Source organism: Mytilus edulis, chromosome 11, assembly GCF_963676685.1.
Source record: "Mytilus edulis chromosome 11, xbMytEdul2.2, whole genome shotgun sequence".
Classification (NCBI taxonomy): domain Eukaryota; kingdom Metazoa; phylum Mollusca; class Bivalvia; order Mytilida; family Mytilidae; genus Mytilus; species Mytilus edulis.
Window position 1 is genome coordinate 21,975,096 of NC_092354.1, and position 22,320 is coordinate 21,997,415.

The 22,320-nt window shown below is 31.5% G+C and overlaps 1 protein-coding gene across 2 annotated transcripts in view; it reads right to left on the bottom strand.

Annotated features, from left to right (window-relative positions):
* Positions 1 to 22,320, bottom strand: part of LOC139494683 (centrosomal protein of 78 kDa-like) — a 70,708-nt gene that overhangs the window by 47,320 nt on the left and 1,068 nt on the right. For both annotated transcript variants that reach the window (XR_011657115.1, XM_071282854.1), the window contains exons 2-6: positions 20,216 to 20,390; positions 19,298 to 19,398; positions 17,902 to 18,071; positions 16,989 to 17,061; positions 14,595 to 14,698 (exon numbers count right to left, since the gene is read on the bottom strand). Coding sequence is in view for 1 of the 2 variants with exons in the window: in XM_071282854.1 (XP_071138955.1) it covers positions 14,595 to 14,698; positions 16,989 to 17,061; positions 17,902 to 18,071; positions 19,298 to 19,398; positions 20,216 to 20,367 (600 nt within the window). In the remaining variant the exon portion in view is untranslated. The remainder of the gene's footprint in view (positions 1 to 14,594; positions 14,699 to 16,988; positions 17,062 to 17,901; positions 18,072 to 19,297; positions 19,399 to 20,215; positions 20,391 to 22,320) is intronic.

A 22,320-nucleotide genomic window follows, 5' to 3' on the forward strand; every position in this document is an offset into this window, starting at 1 on the left:
TGACAGTTTAAAAGCCAAACGGACTAAAAAGTCTTAGAATAAGAATTTATTATTTTGATCTAGTGTATTATTCTTCCTAAAGATTTGTTCACATTTATTCAAATGAATTTAGAATGTATTGTACTGAATTGAAAGACACATAATAAATATCCTAAAAGTTGGAACAAGAGCATATACAATTATTTCTCCTCTTATGTCATACAATTCAATGATAAAGGAAGTACATATTTATGATTTCCTATATTTTACATAAAAAGTCGTTTTCATTGAAATTACAACCAAACAAGTCCGCTAATCATTTGCAATCAACAATTTTCAAAAAAAACATTTTTTTTTACCTTGACCTTCAACTTCACTCTTTTTTCATTCCCAAAATATCAAGGGTTTTACAATATTTTCAAATATTTCAAGGCAAATTTCACGACTGAAATAAAAGATCCAGGGTTTTCAAGTTTTACATATAATAGGACAGCAACCCTTACAAGTTACATGTATGACTTGAGGAAAGTAGTCACTTTCGATTCTGAAATGATGATGGAAGTTTTGACCTTGACCTTGACTGGCTATACAGGCTTCAGCCCTTGCACGGTCAGTGACTATATATTTATGAAAAAAATATACAGTAACCTTTTATACATTCTGATTAAATCAGCAACCACTATCCACTTGCATTACAAACACAAGTGGATCATGGGTGCTGGTTTTAATCAGACTGCCTTTTATAAGTTAGGAAACTTGTACTTTAACCCTAGCGTTAATAATTAGCAAATGGCAATAACAATTTAAAAGACAATTCATCAAATTATTAGAATTGACCATCAACTGGACATTAAACAGTAATTATGTTACCTTTCAAGACAAACAGACACAGATTATTCAGTCAGTAACACATACTTTAAAAGTTCATGTAAATATTATGCATAATAAGAGAAGTTGATTAACAATGTTAATGACCAGTCAAAATACTCGGTACTTAATCAATTTGTCTATTTTAAATTGTCGTATTTGAATATTTGCAGTCATCAAAAGTTTATTTTGCTGTGGCAAATTGAGGAAACTGTATTTCTGCAAATGAAAAATCAATATATGTATGGCACCATGTATCAGAGGTAGATTTAGGGAGGCAAGGAGCACAAGTTGAACCCCCCCCCCACAAGGAGCTTCTTATTAAAAAGATGCATAGTCCTCTCACAAGTATCACTCCAATGATTGACTTGCACTAAATTGTCCTTGAAATCATTCAAATTGGAAAATTTGATTTCACAATCAATTTAATAAAATGCATCAATTGCAGTGACATGAATTTTCACAATTTGCATTTTGGTCTTTGTAAAAATCTATTAACATGATTAACTGCAAGTTCGAATCAATTTAAATGATTTATTTATTAATTTTAATGGTTTTGTAACCTGTAAGTTTATTTTTCTTCCCATAAAAATATTTTCATTAGGAGATAGCAAATTTAATGATGAATATAAAAATATTTTGTTTAATTTAAGACAAACATTTTAAGTGGAATCATTTACATTTATTCTAATTTGATGTTTTATGTTCAATGAGGTTTTGTTGAATGTGATTAATTTTAGTGAATTCAGTTTCACTTAATTGGACCTAGAAAATGTTTGGGTTTCGAGAGAGGAACTATTGTTAAGTTTTTATGTTAAATATGTTTTGGCCTCTTAAAGTCATTTTTCTGAGTAAATCACAAACTAAAAGTAATATTTTTTTTTAAACCAGCCAAATTAATTTTAGTCAACGTGTTTAGTACAATATTTATTGTTATACTTCATGTAAAAATGCCAGATTTTGATTGGCTTATACCACATAGCTGAGCAGTTTTTTTTTAATGTAACCCTCTCGTGCAGAGCCTCAACTGGTTTCTTCAATTAGTAACCAGATTGTATAACTGTCACATGTGTGCTTGGAAGTAACGAAGATAAGCAAATAGTTGTAAGATCCTAAATGATACTGATTTTAAACAAAAACAACAGGCGACATGTTTGCTGAAGTTTCAGAGGATGATATAACCGATTTATTTGAATTTATAGACTCAAAGTCAACAAAAAGATGCATAACACATAGTGTTAAGAGTTTCCGTGGTTTCCTAGGCCAAGACAATGAATTTGAAACATTTGCTAAACCAAAATTGAATGAAAAACTGAGACTGTTTTTTGTTTAGTTAGGAAAAACTGACAGGAATCACTTGAAAAAGTCTACCATCACTAATTATAGATACGGATTAACAAAGATTTGAAAGATCATTGTTCCATAGACATTACAAAGGATGTTCAATTCACCGGTTCAAAGGATGTGTTCAAGGCTTTCGTTGTTAACTTAAAGGATAAGGGTATGCCTCTACTGACCACAAACCCCCTATTTCTAAAGAGGACCTACAAAAGCTGTATAACACTAATAGTATTGCAATCAATACAACAACACCTTATGGATTACAGAAAAAGGTATGGTTTGACATAATGTTCTATTTATGCAGGAGAGGCCACGAAAACTTGAGATCTATGACAAAAAAAACATTTGCTATTTAAAAACAGATTCTAGTGGAAGAGAGTACAAATGTATGTGTGTATCAATCATCATGATGAAGCTACCCCTGATGATACCATCCGTGAAGCAAGGATGTACGTAAGAGTAAGTGATCCTCTATATCCAGTATTATCATTTAAATTGTATCTGGAAAAACTTCACCCAGCTCTCAATGATTTTTTGCAGCGCACACAGGATTCTTATGATAAAAGTGACACAACATTGTATTGTAAAGCAACTATAGGGAAAAACAGTTTAGCAGTAATGATGCCAGAAATTTCTGAGAAGGCTTAACTTTTTAGAAGGTACACAAACCACTCTATACGTGCAACTTCCATTAATGCAAAGGATAAAGCCGGTATAAAAGCTAGGCACATAATGCTAGCCAGTTGACATTGAAGTGAAGTCTCTATCCTTAGTAATTTTAAGAGACTAAGCGAAAACAAGCAACGTGAGATGTCAGACAATTTAAATAATATGCTTCAAAGTGACAATATTAATCATGAACTTCAGTCTGAAGGTAAATACAATATACCGTATTTGGCCGTGTATAGTACGCATTTATGTATAGTCCCCACCCCCTTTCCATCCCTGTTACTACACCTGAAGCACAGCCATTACTTGGGATAAGTGCAGCTGAAATTGCAGCTTTATTTACATATGAAATTCCTGTCATGCCTATGGATATTACGGTTGTGCCGCCAAATGTTTGTGTACCTGATAACCAAAACAAGGCAAACTCATCCAGCTGCTTCCATAGGCGGATCCCGGACCCCCAGGGCCCCCCCTTTCATTTGGAAAAAGTTTGTTGATTATATAGGGAATCATTGAAGCATGACTGGAGCGGCCCCCCTCTTAGGTAAGTCAGAATTGAATTGTCTCACCAACTAAACAGTAACTGTTAAATCTTATTCTTTATTAAATTTGATTCTGACAGACAGTTAAATTTAATTCTTTGTTGAATTGTTTCATATATAGACTTTGTATACAAAATGTATAGGACCTTTGTTTTTTCTCTTGTTAAAGAAGTGATGAAAAATATTTCTGTTTTTTTGTTGTATTTCCTCCATTTCAGATGAAATATATATCAAATTTGCCTCAGTTGACAAATGTTTTCTCGGGGTAACAATCTGCTCTATCACCCTCTCATTTATATAATGTACCACCTTTTTCTTGCTCTCTATAGAAATTTCATAAAGAACAAAAATATTGACACAAATAACCAATTGACAACATTCTTATAGTGCTAAGTCTATTATAGCAAAAAAATACCCAAAAACCTAAAACCAAAGGTATCTATATGTATATATATATATATCAATGAATTATTTAAATCCGAAATAACTTTGAATTCTGGAGAATTGACAAAAAAATTATCCCAATTTAGGATTTGCCATGCATGATAAGTGGGGTTAGATAGTTCATACTGAAATTATATCAGTGAAAGTAAAATTAACATTTGCCATGTGCACATATAAAGACAAGAGGCTGTCGGAGCTACAGCAAACCAGATTTATTAATATTTATTCGTGTCCTGGCATTTTTCAATATCAAAGAACCATAACTGATGAACTGTTGAGAGTAAAAATGATCGATATCAGATTTGACCTCCATTTTGTTATCAGTAACAACATATTAAAATTTGAAAAGCTTTGGTTGCATGGTTCATGAGTAAATGCAACATGACTGGTAACACAATTTCTCAATCTTTCAAGAACCATAACTGTTAAACAGAAAAAGTGAAAATAGCCATTATTGAACTTGACCTCAATTTTGTCATCAGTAACAACATATTTGAATTTTAAAAGCTTTGGTTGAACGGTTCGTGAGTTAATACATGGACACAACTGGAAACACCAGTTTTCAATCTTTCAAGAACCATAACTTCTGAACGGTAAAGGTCAAAATCGTCGTTATTAAACTTGACTTCCAATTTGTTATCAGTAACAACATATTAAAATTTAAAAAGCCTTGGTTGAACAGTTCATGAGTAAATGCACGGACAGGACTGGAAACACCATTTTTCAATCTTTCAAGAACCATACCTCCAGAACCGTAAAAGTCAAAATCGTAATTATTGAACTTGACTTTTGTTTTATTGTCAGAACAACATATCAAAATTTAAACAGCTTTGGTTGAAGGGTTCATGAGTTAATGCACGGACAGGACTGAAAATGTAATTTTTCGATCTTCGAAGAACCATAACTCCAGAATCATAAAAGTAAAAATCGTCATTATTAAACTTGACCTCCATTTTGTTGTCAGTAACAACATATTAAAATTTTAAAAGCTTTGGTTGATCAGTTCATGAGTAAATGCACGGACAACATTTGGCTGCCGCCCGACTGCCCACCGTGCATCCCCAAATCAACAACCGACATTTTTGTCACAAAAATCCGGTTAAAAATCATATAGGAATACTGTTACATAAAACAACAACAACACTTTGGGCCTAAAATAATGAAAAGAAATAGAAAAATTATAAAGAAAAAAAAATTACTGGAGGGGCTAAAATCAATATATCAGACCTACATTAAAGGAATGCATATGGGAAGACCATTAGAAACAAAAACTAATGACCTAAAATCAATGAAATAGATTAGCTATTAAACATTAATGTTTATATTATCCCCTTATGATTGATATTTAATGTCACCATCCTCCGTGGACATCATTTAAAACACGGGAGATAACTGTGTAAAAATCAGCTGACTGTTTTAATCATGCCGTATTGATAAGGAAATATATAGCTTCTTAATAATAGTAATAATAAAAATTTGTATTTGTCAATCTGCTAATTTTCCAAATAATTTTTTTTCAAAAAGTGTGTGGTTCAATTTTTTTGGATTTTTTTAAAAATATTTTTGTCATGGGTTGAAGTAAATATTTTGTCAAAAGACCTAAATCCAAATTGTATAAAAAAAAAAAAAAAAAAATCACATGCAAAATACTGTTACAAAAAAACACTTAGGGCCTTAAAAATAATTAAGCAGAATTGAAAAAAATATAAGAATATAAAAAAAAAAAATTACTTGAGGGGCTAAAATCAATATATCAATCTAAAGGAATGCATACGGGAAGATTATTAGAAACAAAAACTGAGGACCTAAAATCAATGAAATAGATTAGATATGAAATATGATATAGCTATTAAACATTAATGTTTATATTATCCTATAATGATTGATCTTTAATGTCACCATTCTCCGTGGACATAATTTAATACGATCGTTATTCCTATATAAACTCCATAGACATAATTTAATACAATCGGTATTCTTATGTCAACTCCGTGGAAAAATTTAATACCATCATTATTCTTGCATCATGGACGGGTGAAAGTCATTAGCAGCCAGATAAATATTAATTTGACAATTTGGTAATTTGAAGATAATTTTTGTTTGCTATATTAATATTAAATGGTGGGAGTTTTTATTCTTTTTTACATTGTGAAGAAATACAAAATTACCTGAATCAAAAGAATAAAATAACTTTTGTTAAATCATGACTATGTGAAGAAAAAATGGTAAGAAGCTTTTTTTTAATAATAGGTTATTCTAATATATAAAGAGACCATATTTTTATTGCATTTCTTTTAGTGTCATGATTTTCGGTATGAGAAATCTATATTTTGTAAAGGTGAAGAAATGCATGTTTTCAAATAGTTTTCATTCAAGTCATGGTAGAAACCAAGATTTCAAGTTTGAGAACAATTCATTACATGCCCAATGTCATGTGTCAATCACTGACTTCTATGAGAAAAGAATGACAATCATAATATTGCTCTGACCTCTTTTTGGTGAAACTATGGATTCATTATTGAGGGGGGATAGGACCTTTATCGGGACTCTGGAATCGGGTGTTTTTAAGCTCAGGATTTCGGGATTGACCCTTTCGGGATCCGGGAATTTTTTTTTTCTAATTTTGGGACTTCGGGATTAGTTTTTTTTTAATCAGGACCTCAGGATTTTGTGTTTTTAAGCCCGGGATTTCGGGATCAGGACCCCCTCCTACCCCCCCCCCCCCCCCCCCCCCTCATTATTATTCTTGGGATATCAATCTTTTGAAAATTTTGTGGGTAAAATTAAACCAGGAATTTAAATGCTCAAAGAAGTACATATTTACTATAGGATATTAGGATTAGGTTTGTATACAGATTTTGGCAAAACCAGGAAATAAAATATCCACAAAAAAATGTTTCTCTTCCATCCACAAAAATAAATGAATCCACAGTATTCCTTTTTCAATGAGAAACTTCTGCTAATGATCAATCTTTGAAAAATCACTTTCAGGAAGCTTAAACTTGAAGATGCTGATACTAAATATATAGGATGAATATTTCATTAATGCACATGACATTTTTACGCTCAAATTTTTTAGCAAAAAGGAAGTAGATCGTAAAAGAAATTGAAAACTTATTACACTGTTTGGCGTAACTGAAAGACGTTTGGTGCCATAAATCAAGAAGCTATGACAAGAAGTGACTGAGATAAACTCAACCAAAAGATGTGTTATGAAAAAAACAATATTAACAAAAAAAATCAACAGTAAATAACAAAAATTCTCCATTCAAATAACAAATTATAAAAGTAAACCGTTATAGGTCAAGGTACAGCCTTCAACACAGAGACTTGGCTCACACCGAACAGCAAGCTATAAAGGGCCCCAAAAATTAGTAATGTAAAACCATTCAACAGAAAACCAATGGTCTAATCTATAAAAATAAAAAAACAACACGAGAAACACGTATGAACTACATAAACAGACGACAACTACTGTTAATAAGATTCCTGACTTAGGACAGGTGCAAACATTTGCAACAGGATTAAACGTTTAAATGGTACCAAAGCTTCTCCCTTTTCTGAAACAATAGTATAACATCACAACATTCACTATTGGAATTGATATTTTGAAACAATTTTTTTTTATTGGAAACTAATCATTTCTCTATGTTATCTGTTAATAAATTGACTTTTTGAATGATGTTTTCAATATGGAAAGAACTTGTGCAATATTTTTTCTTGTTCAGCTATCATATCCATCATCATGTTATCATAAGGGGAAAGCTGAAAGCATGTCTAATAGATCAAACTCAAATGTATCACAAAAAACAGATTATCTATGTATCTTTGAGGGAATATTTTCATTTAGTCAAGAAAGAGATTGATCTTTCTTTTATGTTATTAGTTTTCTCACAAAATGTATGTGAATTTCGCAGGCAGCAGTGATCCTTGAAGGTCATAAACTTTTCTTAAAACATGATTAAAAAAAAATCATTCTAATTGTGTGCACTCAAATTGTATACTGTGGTTTCATTATTATTTGTTGGATACCAATTTTCCAGGATTTCGTGTTACCTGGAAACCACAAATTTCAATGTCCAACGAATTACAATTGTATATAGAAATGTATGCAGATTTAAATCAGGATTTTAAATGCTCAAACAAGAGGCTCTCAAGAGCCTGAATCGCTCACCTTAATTCTTTTGGTTAAATCTCTCATCAATGATTATTTTGGCTTTTCAATTTATTTAAATGTTTTTTGGATCGTCCTATTTTCTTCAAAAGCCAAAAAAAATAATCATTTTCTCCTATGTTCTATTTTAGCCATAGGAGCTATGTTTCTTGACATACAAGGAAATAAAATATAAAATTTATACTAGATACTCTGAAACTCATTTAGCCTAAGTTTGGCTGAAATTGATACAGCAGTTTCAAAGGAGAAGATTTTTTAAAGTAAGTCAACATGATGAACAAATTGTGAAAAAAGTCTTTAAAGGGCAATAACTCTTTAAGGGGTCAATTGACAATTTTGGTCAAATTGACTTAATTGAAGATCTTACTTTGCTGAACATTATTGCTGTTTACAGTTTATTTCTATCTATAATTATATTCAAGATAATAAACAAAAACAGCAAAATTTCCTTAAAATTATCAATTCAGGGGCAGCAACCCAACAACAGGTTGTCTGATTCATCTGAAAATTTCAGGGCAGATAGATCTTGACCTGATAAACAATATTACCCACGTCAGATTTGCTCTAAATGCTTTGGTTTTTGAGTTATAAGCCAAAAACTGCATTTGACCCCTATGTTCTATTTTTAGCAATGGCGACCATGTTTGTTGATAGATCATAACTTCGGATACAATTTACAAACTAGATACCCTAAGGAACATTCAATTAAAGTTTGGAAGTATTTGGCCCAGTAGTTTCAGAGGAGAAGATTTTTGTAAAAGATTACTAAGATTTACGAAAAATGGTTAAAAATTGACTATAAAGGGCAATAACTCCTAAAGGGGTCAACTGACCATTTCCGTCATGTTGACTTATTTGTAAATCTTACTTTGCTGAACATTATTCCTGTTTACAGTTTATCTCTATCTATAATAATATTCAAGATAATAACCAAAAACAGCAAAATTTCCTTAAAATTACCAATTCAGGGGCAGCAACCCAACAACGGGTTGTCTGATTCATCTGAAAATTTCAGGGCAGATAGATCTTGACCTGATAAACAATGTTACCCCATGTCAGATTTGCTCTGAATGCTTTGGTTTTTGAGTTATAAGCCAAAAACTGCATTTGACCCCTATGTTCTATTTTTAGCAATGGCGACCATGTTTGTTGATAGATCAAAACTTCGGATACAATTTATAAATTAGATACCCTAAGGAACATTCAGTTAAAGTTTGAAAGTATTTGGCCCAGTAGTTTCAGAGGAGAAGATTCTTGAAATAGTTTACGACGACGGATGACGACCGACACCAAGTGATGGCATAAGCTCACTTGTCCCTTCGGGACAGGTGAGCTAAAAATTACATATTTACTATAGATAGAAATAAGAAGATGTGGTATGAGTGCCAAAGAGACAACTCTTCATCCAAATCACATTGTGTATAAAATTAACCATTATAGGTCAAATACGGCCTTCAACACAGAGCATTGGTTAACACTGAACAGCAAGCTATAAAGGACCCCACAATTACTAGTGTAAAACCATTCAAACGGGAAAAACAACAGTCTTATCTATATAAAAAAACAAGAAACAAGAAACACATATAAATTACATAAACAAACGACTACTATACTTAGATTTCCGACTTAGGACAGGTGCAAACATTTGCAGCGGGATTAAACGTTTAAATGGTACCAAACCTTCTCCCTTTTTCAGATTTTGGCAAAACCAGGAAATCAAATATCCATGAAAACAACAATTTTCTACAATCTACGAAAATAAAGGAATCCAGAGTATTCCTCTTTCAGTGTGAAACTTCTAGTTATGAACAATCTTTGAAAAATCACTTTCAGGAAGCCTAAACTTGAAGTTGCTGATACTAAATTTAGGATGAAAATTTCATTAATGCACATGACATTTTTATGGTCTAATTTTTTCAGCAAAAAGGAAGTAGATCATAAAAGAAATTGAAAACTTATTACACTATATGGCGTAACTAAAAGACGCTTAGTGTCATAAATCAAGAAGCTATGACATGTAGTTGCTGAGAAAATTGCAACAAAAACGTGACATGGAAAAAATTATAAAAAAAAATTCCAAGGTAAATTTATAATGGGTTACCCAAATCCATTAAAAGTGACACAATCAAATCTTAAGACTTTATCCACCAAAAGTATGAATGTAAAACAACTCTCATGTTTCTGACTTGGAACAGACAGAGGGATGAGCAAACTTAAACAAGTATATCCCCCCCTCTTTAGAAACAGGGGTAATTGATATTCAACAAAACGTTAAGATCCATTGATTTATAAAATCAAAAGTTTACACAACTACAAAATAAAATCCATAAGACCTCATCTTCCTATTCATATCTTTATAAAATTCATCTGAAATAGTAAATGTTTCTACAATTTGGTAAATGATAACTGGGGTATCATACATAACCTTGTTTTTTAACAAACTTTTTATAATTTTGCACACAGTCAAATAGAGGTACTATGATTTATTTGTGGTATATCAATTTTTAATGGATTTTGTGGGTAACGCTGAACTGAAATTTAAAGGTTCAACAAAATACAAATTTTTTATGGGTTGTATACAAACTGGTAAAACCCCAAAATCAAATATCAATGAAAACATGGAAAATACAAATTTCCCGCTGTCCACCAAAATTGTAACCCATGAATATAGGTGAATTCACAGAATCCTATAGAAAATATTAAATTAAATTCACTGCTTATAACTTAAAATTGTTTGTTATGTAAACTCTTCAATCCACCATGTTATCTGTGAATAGATTGACTTTTTGTATGATATTTTCAATTCAATAAGGAAAGAACTTTAGGCATATATTTTCTTGTTATAAAGCTGCTATCGTATTGAGAAAACTGAAAACATATCTAATAGATCAAACTCAAATGCATCAGCAACAAAAAAAACAGATTATTTGTGTATCTTGGGGTGAATATTTTCATTTAGTCAAGAAAGAGATTGATCTTTCTTCTCCGTTATTAGTTTTCTCACAAAATGTAAGTGAATTTTGCGAGGAAGTAGTTAGTGATCTTAAAGGTCATGAATTCTTCTTAAAATATGATTCAAATGTCTGTACACTAATTGTATACTGTGGATTCATTTATTTTTATGGATATCTATTTACCGTCTTTTGGTGTGTATAGTGCACATTTGTGTATAGTGCAAACCCCCTTTGTGGTCCAAGAAACGAGAGAAAAAAAGTTTATTAGTCATATAATACTCCTAGACATTTTCGGAAAAGTTACAGCTCCAAAATCGGCAATCAGGAAGTTTATCAGTAAACAGGAAGTATGTGGATAGAGAAAATTTGCATTTTCAACTTTTTCATTCATATTTAATTTCATAGTTTTGTAAAATTTGCAAACATTCCTTAAAAGCATTTGTAATTCTTTGAATAATTATATTCATGGTTCCCCAGTACCCATGTAATCACAACCAGATGCTCCGCAGGACACAGCCTTATACGACCGCACAGGTTGAACCCTGAGTTCATGAAAAAGGTCAGTCCTCAGGATTTTACCCCCAAAATTTTGCGTGGGACTGACACTATTTTAGTATTTTTCAATACAATTAATAGTGAGGACCAGTGGATTTTCTTCAAGGACCACCAGGGGAAAAAAGATTTTGCGAACTCTGCGGTTGGGGCAAGTAATCACAAAAATTGATATCCAACAAATATTAATGAATCCACAGTACACTACATACATATTTTATTTTTTATTGGATACAGGGTAACCACAAACTAATGCAGGTTATTCAAAATCTATGAAAATTGATTACCATAACAATCATGACATAATCACACACATTGTAAGGAGGCATATATTGCTTGGCCTTAACTTTCAGTAATAAGATCTCTATTCATATCAAAGACATTTTCTTCTTGACAAAAATAGCCATCTTAAAACACTTGATTACACTGGAAAATGATTTCACATTTTATGAGATTTATCTCAAATTTCTGATTCTCTTTCCTAAGCATCTATAATTAGGACAGTATTGTCCTTATCTAGATCAAAAGGTAGCACAGAGGCTAAGTTTAAGGCTTGTATATATCAAATCTCAAATATCAAATATCAATCTTTTTTTACCTTAAGCACCCGAGTTTGTAACTTGGGAGCTTTAGATAGTTATTCCAAGTTTAATGATATCTGTCTCAATTTCCAATTCCATAGCATCTATAATTAAGACATTATCATTGTCCTTATTTTAATCGAAAGGCAGCACAGAGGCTAAATCCTTTATTGATGGCTAGTGTCTTTAAATACTACGAAATGTGATATGATCACCAATAAGAAAACTATCCATCAACATCTCAAAGGACAAAGATAGAACCAGTATTATTATAATGTCTGGTGTTGTTTGTCTTTATACTGGAAAACAAAACTAGAAATACCCAAAGGACTATGGCCAATGCTATTTGCCTTTATACTGTGAAAACAAAATTTGAACAATCCTTCGATATAAATAACTAAATGTCTGATCTTTTTTGTTTTTAGTCAAAACAAAACTTGATGTACAAAATGGACAAAGATTTAAATAATTATGTCTGATTATATTTACACTTTTAAATTGGAAGGAAGAAAGGATTTGGTTTACAAATATAAGATAGAAAAAAAGCATTGCAATCAGGCAACAGTTCTTAAAGCTATTCCTCATCTTGATTTCTCAATTTGACTTGTATTTCAGCTACTAAGCAAAAAGCCATACAGATATTACATTGACCATTTCTTCCCTTGAAAACAAAACCATAATTGAAGAATGCCTAGTTTTCTTATAATATTGGAAAATACTGTTGAATAACATATATTTTATTCTATTTCAGATACAGAGAGGAAATTCAAAAAGTATCTTATAATAATAAATAATATACTCTACACTATTGCAGGTGCAGAACAAAGTTCATCAAGATAATCAACTGACACTTATTTCCCTTGACCACCAAGAGTGCAAAAACAATAAAAGGACTGAATTTGTGCTGGTTCTTAAATCTAAAGATATGCAGTGATGTTAAAGTATAATGCCAAATCATAATGGACCTCCATCTTCAATTCGCAACAATGAATCACTACAGCAGAATGGAAACCCTCAACTGTCATCATGGTTACACAATTCAACTCTGAGCATAAATAAAATCACACTATTAAATACTTCTAGTGACAGCATAACAATGCAGCCGAGTTTCCGACAAATATCTGACGCTGATTCATTAGAGGATGACACTCATTTGCATAAAACTGCCGTAATTATTATAATGAGCATTCTTATTTTCATTTCACTTAGCATTTCTGCGGCTGTTTTAGTTTTTTGCAAGAAGAAAAATTCTGTGTTCAGTTATCAAAAATCGGAGCAGGGTGATAAAGATTACGAATATGAAATGGATGATATAAATACTGAAAATGAATCCTCTGATTCCATGGAAACCAGTGAACCAATCAGATCACAGACATATCCTTCAATAGCAGATGTTAATTCATCTTCAAATAAAATCAGATATAAATTCATACCCAAATCTAATACATTTTCAGGAATTGATTACTGTGGTTTGGATATGAGCCGAGAACATTCAAATAACTTTTCACTTTCTAACAGCTTGTATTCAAGTTCGTCACCAAGTCTTAATTTTCAATCACTTACAATAAAAGTTGATGTGGAACCATGCTTGCAATCTCAATCATCAGAGTGTTTGACTGATTATTCTGTGTGCAATGATAATTCAAGCACTTATATAACTGAGCATGACTTAAATTCACATTCAACTGAACGTTTCAACAGTGCTATTCCTTGGGATTATGATTCAAACTCTTTAGAGAATGATGATCTGCAAACTGTATCAATATTAATTAAAAACCCTTTTACAGAATCAGAAAACAGTTCTGATCAGAACTTTTCAATAAGCCCTCAATGCTCAATAAATTTTTCAAATGAAAATGGGAATAAAAAATCTCAGAAAAAATGGGATCTAGAAAAACAAAGTTCGGAGGAAAGTGATGAATTATTTCAAATTAGTAAACCGCTTTTACACAAGAGGGGAGACCACTCTAATTGACTTCTGAAGTGCAGCCAAATGTATTGCTTAATTATTAATAATTAATAAATGTATCATAAAAATGTGTTTTTTTATGTAATTCAAACCCTCACTACTGAAAAGCAAGTATGACTTAAAAATAACAAAAGGTCAGAGGTAATACTTATTCAAGTGAATTTCATTTTTGCAAATTTTTTAGGTGAAGTTGTCTCCCATGTTCTCTATATGTTTTTACTTAATTAAGGAAGTCATATAATTACTTTTTTTTGAATTTCTCTTTACTACATGACTCTTTAATTCATATCATGAATAGTATATAAACTTTAAAGCTAGACATGAGGTGTCTTGAATTAATTCATGAAAATAAATCATTGTAATTGATATTACCAACAGTAAAGTTGCAGGTTTCTTTTGTCTTAAAATACTGAGACTTTCATCAAACTACAACATTCAGACTAACAAAATTTTACCTGCATTTTCTATGAACAGTCAACCGCCCAGCTAATCAATATTCATTAGCCAGCAAATTTAACTTACCTTGATGACTTTGGCTAATGAATCTGCTCCCTTTGCTGTCAGACTACAACCAGTGAAGTTGATAGAATTTACTGTGGTTGAGTTCTTTATTCCTTTACACAGAACTGAAAAGATGAAACATTTACTGATTCAGTGTTTGTACCTCATTTGTTTATTTTCATATGCATGTGATTCAGATTATTATACAATGTTGACGGCTGTTTCCCTATTTTTGACATTTTGACATATTATGTCTGTTTGTTTTGTTCACACATCAGTGTCAGAATAATGGAATTTTATACGACTGTCATGAGTAAGCTATAAAACCAGGTTTGATCCACCATTTTCTACTTAACAAAATGCCTGTACCAAGTCGGGAATAGGACAGTTGATATCCATTCATTTGATGTGTTTGAGCTTTTGATTTTTTCATTTGAATAGGGACTTTCCATTTTGAATTTCCTCAGTGTTTTTGTGATTTAACTTTTTTTGTTATCATATGCAAGACCACTACCATTTTAAACCTGCATCACTGAGAATAATTTATTGCAATTCAAACTACAAAGGAAGCAGATGAACAGCAGATATTATGATACAACTCAACATTCTATAATTTGAAAACAGATTGACAGAATAATGGATGAAGTGGAGCAGTTTGTTTTCACCAGTTGCAACATCAATAAAAATGCAATTTCCCAAAACAATTATTTTATTTCTATGGATTGCATATATACTGTCACCTGACATATTTATTTTATGGTTTATTTCAATACAGCAAGACTGTGCAGATTCATCATGTGTTTGACTTTTTAAATATGATCTAAATAAGTTAAGAGGAAAGAAAAAGCACACATGAAACTGGTTATACCCCTTCCCATTCTGTTGCAAGTCAAGCTGTCAGAACCATGAGTTGTCAGCTCGAGGATATTGAAAACAATTGTTGAGATGGCAGAATTTCAATTTGTTTGTAACATGATGACGTCACAATTGAATGCAGAATTTTTATAATCAAATCAAGTTAAAAAGTCAGATGTCACAATGCAGGATACGCCTTTATTGCTATTTGTGGCCATTGCAGAAGTTTCTTGTAAAATTTTCAGGTGCTTTGGAAAAAATGTCTAATGCAACATAGTTTTTCTATGGCAAAATATCAGGACAATTGTCACAGATACAGAAACAGCTGTTCATAACATTAAGGCATCTATATAAAAAGACAACCAAATTTATATCAATATATATCTTTTTGATCTATTTTAATATGGAACAAAGCAAACAACATGTATTATATGCATAGCACATGTAAACCTTTTTTTTTCTTCTATTAAATAATCTATAAATATTTCTATATGAAGAGATTGTGAAAAGAGAGAAAGAGAGAGTGAGAAAGAATGAGATATTGAGAGAGAGTGAAAGAGAGAGAGAGAAAAAAAAGAGATTTTCAAAAAAAAATATATTTTAGTTTGTGTAAATCTTGATAAAACAATAGTCTTTTGTTGTTATATATTTGAAACCCTGTAACACCTTAGTCAGGTGGTGCTGTAAGGGTGATGTTAAATCCTGACTATTGAAAAAATAAATAAAAAAAAATTTCAGAAATCCTTGTATTGTAGTTCCTGAGAAAAATGTGACGAAAATTTTTAACTTGTAAAATCATACAAGTGATCGGTAAACAGGAAGTAGTCGAGTGATGAATCTGAAAACGCATCACACGGTATAGCTGACTTATATAAATCCTGAAACCAAATTTCAGAAATCCTTGTATTGTAGTTCCTGAGAAAAATGTGACGAAAATTTTCAACTTGGCTATCATGTGTAAAATCATACAAGTGTTCGGTAAACAGGAAGTTGTCGAGTGATGAATCTGAAAACGCATCACACGGTATAGCTAACTTATATAAATCCTGAAACCAAATTTCAGAAATCCTTGTATTGTAGTTCCTGAGAAAAATGTGACGAAAATTTTCAACTTGGCTATCATGTGTAAAATCAGACAAGTGTCCGGTAAACAGGAAGTTGTCAAGTGATGAATCTGAAAACGCATCACACGGTATGGCTGACATATATAAATGTTGATACCAAATTACAGAAAGGGTGGATGTGTAGTTCCTGAGAAAAATGTGACGAAAGTTTCATGGGACGGACTGACGGACGGACTGACAGACAGAGGTAAAACAGTATACCCCCCCTTTTTTAAAGCGGGGGTATAACCTTTTTTAAAGCGGGGGTATAATTAAAAAAAATCTATATAAAAAGAATGAAGGATCATTTTATTCTACCTTCTGAAATATTAAGCTTTTAAGAAATAAGTTGACGCAATTAATTCAAGCAATAAATGACAGTAGACACTATTTTCAAATGTGTCAAAAAATGTACATCAGGAAAAATATTTTTTATTTGATACTCATATCTACTCACTATCTAAACCATTATCTCCAATACGACAGAACTCAAATGATACATGACTCAATGTTGAGTTTTTTGCCAATCCCTGCAAATAAAAAGGAAATATGTCAAAATTAGGTTAAACATCATTTTTTTAGTTGATTCACATACAACCAATAAAGTTCAATTGCAGCTGTTGTGTCAGTTCTAGGCATTATTTCTCCACTTCAAATTGTCACGATAATTGCAATGACCTAGCTTCATACCAATATCTTAAATTCTATCACAGCACTTACAAAATTTTTTAAATACCCTTCACTTTTCTTGTTTTTCAGTCTATTCCATGAAGATCAAATCTATGCAAAGGAATATCTAAGCAATTCTATCTATTAAAGTTGTGATATTAACAAATCAGGAACATTTTCCAGTTTATAGTATCTCACATTAGTCATTTTATACTACTCAACTCAACTTTGCCTATTTATTTTGAAAAAGGAAAGACAACTCTATTTTTGTAGGTTCATTTTGCACGAATATGTCAATTCTCAAAATCAAAATGCTATTTCTTTAATAATCATTTATTATCAAATTTTGTTTTTGACCATGGCCACCTTAAATTCTTTAGATAGGATTTTATATGATGTAATACGAATTTGAATTATTTGTCAAACATTTTGTCAAATTGTCATGGCTGCCATTTTCATACAGGTTAAATATTCTTAGCGTATAAGAAACAGAGACTATTTAAGTTCTATGCTATGTAATAGATTTGAATGCTTTGAAGCATTACTGAAACTAACCAAAACAATACTGATTTACCTTAAAATTTGTCAATCAGTCAGATGGTCATTCTTAACAAAATTTTCTACTAAATGATAAAATTTTAGTGGTCAGGGTAAATTGATATTTTTAATTCCAGTCTTAACTAGAAAGAACAGGGACTCACTTTGATCAATGTAGTCAGGTCACGTTCTCTCAATGGTAAACCTTGTAACTCTAAACACGACAGAGCAGGTGTAACACTCAAACATTCCTTTAAAGCTTTACACAGTCTATAGGTAATTTCTTTTGATCGGATTGACGGCATCTTTCTCTTCTCAATAATGGCTTTTTTCTCTGTAAAATAAATTAAAGAAATATTATGTTGGTTAATAATAAAAGTAACAAAATTTCAAAGCAGATATGACATTGATGAGGAGGGATAGGAGGGGTCCTATATGACATTGATGCCTGTGATTTACATACTGTGGATTCATTATTATTGGGGAGATTTCATGAGCAAGGTGACCCAAGATTTTCAATGTTCGACAAAGTATACATTTTTTATAGGTTTGTATGCAGACTTTGGCTAAAAAAAATAATGATCAAATATAAAAAAAATATATACATATTTTCATTAATCTACAAAAATTGATACCCCCCCAAAAAAAATTGAATCCACAGTAAAAAAACATTGTTTCATTTAACATGTTTAATAGTTGATCATTTATGTTCTCCATTGTATAACATATAAAAAATTTATACTGAAAGATTCATACAGAGTATCAGTGACAGTGTACCACAGCTACAAAAACCACATTGTTATAATTAAACTCATCATAGATACCAGGACTAAATTTTATATATACGCCAGACGCACGTTTCGTCTACAAAAGACTCATCAGTGACATTCGAATCCAAAAGAGTTAAAAAAAAAAGACAAATAAAGTATGAAGTTGAAGAGCATAGAGAACCAAAATTCCTAAAAGTTTTGCAAAATACAGCTAAGGTAATCTATGCCTGAGGTAGAAAAACCTATGTACTTCAAAAAATTCAAAATTTTGTAAACAGTTAATTTAAGACTCTTTGTAAGCTCACTATTGAATCATGTGTTTATCACAAATTGGGTCATTAATTCATGGCATAGTCATATGACAGATTTGTTTTCGGTAATTTGAGAGGATGGAAGATCTTTATGATTATTTAATTCAATAAAAACTTTTCTCAGAACTGACATTTTTTAAGACATCATATATGTCTTTTGTTAAAGTCTTTTTGATGACCTCTACATGACTTTTTCATTGTTTGTGTCATTTATTTCATGAACCTGTTACCTCATTGTATTAATATATTTAGGACAAGAGGGACACATCCACAACCAGTGAAAATGTGTGGTTTATGAATAATAAGGAGAATCAACCAATGAAAATGTGTGTTTTATGAATAATAAGGAGAATCAACCAATGAAAATGTGTGTTTTATGAATAATTAGGAGAATCAACCAATGAAAATGTGTGTTCTGTAAATTATACTTGAATAATCAGCAGATAATACTGTGTGCTTTTTGATTTATAATAGATTACCATTTTCATCATTTGGTGGTGTGTAGTAACTACGTATTCCAACAAACTCCAAACTTTTGTTGATTTTAAGTGTGTTTAGTATCGGCTGCCAGTCTGTTACTCTGAAATATATCAAAAGTAAAAGTAAATTTTAGCATTCAACATGCTAAACTCTTCAGTTCTCCAAGATTTTAAACTGAAAATTGAAATTGAATCGGTTTCCGAAAAAGAAAATCTTTCACTGAGTGAGCTAGTCCAAAATAAAACTGAAACCAGTATGGTCTAAGTTTAGTGATAGCCGTATGAACTTTTGGTGCGCTGTAGTTATTAACTTTTGGTGCGCTGTAGTTATTAACTTTTAAGTAATTTGATATCTGGTGGAGAGTTGTCTCATTGGCTACCATATAAAATCTTCTTATTTTTATATATGAATTTCTTATGAACTAATAGAGATTTCCTGATTACCTACTAACAACTTTTAATGGGAGCTAACTCTGCACACCCTAATGAAAAGATTTATTGTTTTATATCCTTGTATACAGTATAAGTAGCGTAAAGCTAAGCAAAAATTTTCCCGTAATAAATTCTAAGATCATTTTATTTTGTTTAATAAATGTTAAATTAGTGTATTACTTGTATCATGTGCACTGATTTTATTTTTACAATGTATTGTGTACCAATAATTAATTGTCAACTGGTCCAAATTTCAATGTACATATAAAAGGTCATTGGTTGTCTTATATGAATGTTTTCCCATTTTGTCATACTGAACCATAACCATGTAGTTTGGCTCATTGTTGAAGGCCATAATGTGACTGGTAGTTGTATACATTTTTGTACCTTCTTGTTTTTCAGTCTGTTTGATAAATAATGTATTTTCGTTGATAGTTTCTGAAAATAATAATACCTCATCACCTTGTTTTTATACGAAATAATTACCTGACTCGATCTCCATTGATATCTAATACATTCTGTTGAAGATGTGCTTTGACAGCTGGAAGGGGACATGAGTCCTGCATGGCACAGAGGTTGTCATAGTGACTGTCAAAATCAACAGCCCCTCTGTGGCGTATCTGTACACTCTCAATCATTCTGCTGGTTCTTCTTTAGTCACCTAAAATAGAAATGAGAAATCTTATTACTGATAGAAATATTTTGTGAACATTTATTTAAAGTATTTCTTATACTTTTTTTAACACTGAATTCACTATAATATTCTTCAAACAATTTACCAAAGAAAGAGTTATTTCCCTTATGTTCTGTAGAGTTATTTCCCTTCTCTCCAGAAGGGTTATCTCCCTTATGTCCTGAAGAGTTATCTCCCTTATGTTCTGTAGAGTTATTTCCCTTCTCTCCTGAAGGGTTATCTCCCTTATGTCCTGAAGAGTTATTTCCCTTATGTTCTGTAGAGTTATTTCCCTTCTCTCCAGAAGGGTTATCTCCCTTATGTCCTGAAGAGTTATCTCCCTTATGTTCTGTAGAGTTATTTTCCTTCTCTCACTTTACCAAATGGAGACAACTCTCCTTTTTTTTCTCTCTCTACTATGGATTTATTTTTTGACAGAGAAGCTTTATAAGGGAAAAAACAACAGCAAAACTTGGCACATCAAACATCAAGGATGGCTTAAATTCATGATTCAGTGAAATGTGTCTCACTTTTCAAACATGGGAAAAGCTATTTTCCTAGTAAAGAGATTTGAAATTATAAGCTACCTCCAAACAAAACCATTAAGTTTGTCAAGAAATATTTATTTTTTTCGCAAATAGATCAGAGTGACATATACATGTACATATATTCCTTGTATCAAACAAGATCAATTATGAAATATTTACCATTAAACATATATACATGTATTAATAATCTATTCAAAAGATGCATATTAAACAACTGAACAGAAATAGGGACCGGTTGGTAACAGTTGATAAAGGTAAGTGTTGTCGTAAACTCTCGATTTAAAAAAAAATTTAGAAACTTTATTGCAAACACTGGATGTACAAAAGACCTTATCGTTATGTGTCCTCCATTCCGTAAAATTCTAAGTCATAATAAAAAACATCTGACGCCACAATAGAAAAGTTATTGTTGTATGACGTCAATAGTTCAAGTGGAACTGATTTTTATGTCAATCAAGACAGATTTCCAAATACAGTAAAACCTGACTAAACCGAATCCTGTATAAACCGAAAACCTGTATAAACCAAACATGTTCATAAGCACCATCATATCAAATTATGTGCGCTGAAAACCTGATAAAACCGAACATCGGCCAAAACCGAAGAAAATCTTAAGTCCCAAAGAGGTTCGGTTTAAACAGGTTTCACTGTAGCTATAAGGTGTATACCAATGGTGCAATCAGGCTTTAAAATTGAGGACATTTTTCTGATGATTTTTAATGTGATTTTATGGACTGAAATAGCATGGGATGGGGGGCATATATATTGTATATAGCAATGTCGCTTTAAGTGGTACTCTTCCAGTTTATCATGCTGTCTCATGTAATTATTTTTATATTTTTTTATTCCTATGTACATGATGTAGTCATACCCATCAATGCAAAAAAATAAAATAGCCTTCCAAGACATAACTATTTAGACAAAAGATGTGGTAAACATATAAATGACATTGTCAATAAACCTGTCAAGCTATAGACTATAAATGAGGGGGGTAGGAGGGGTCTTGATCCGGAAATCCTGAATTTAAATAAATTTAAACATGTTAAATCCTGACATCCCGAATTTCGAAAAAAGAATTCCTTAATGTTGAAAGGGGTCAATCTCAAAAACCTGAGCTTAAAAACACCTGATCACGAAATTCCTGATAAAGGTCCTATCCCCATGAATCTGGGTCCATTCGCGCCCATTCACGTTCGCCCCCTTTCACTTTCGCTCCCTACACGTTCGCGCTCAATTTCTATTGGTTTTGTGTTTAATAACTTTGTAATCAAGTTTTGGCAAGTGTATTCCTATGAGTATATTTGTTGTCATTGTCCTAAATTAAAGTGAGACATGTTTTTTTGTGTTGAATAAATCTTAATCTTGTTTTG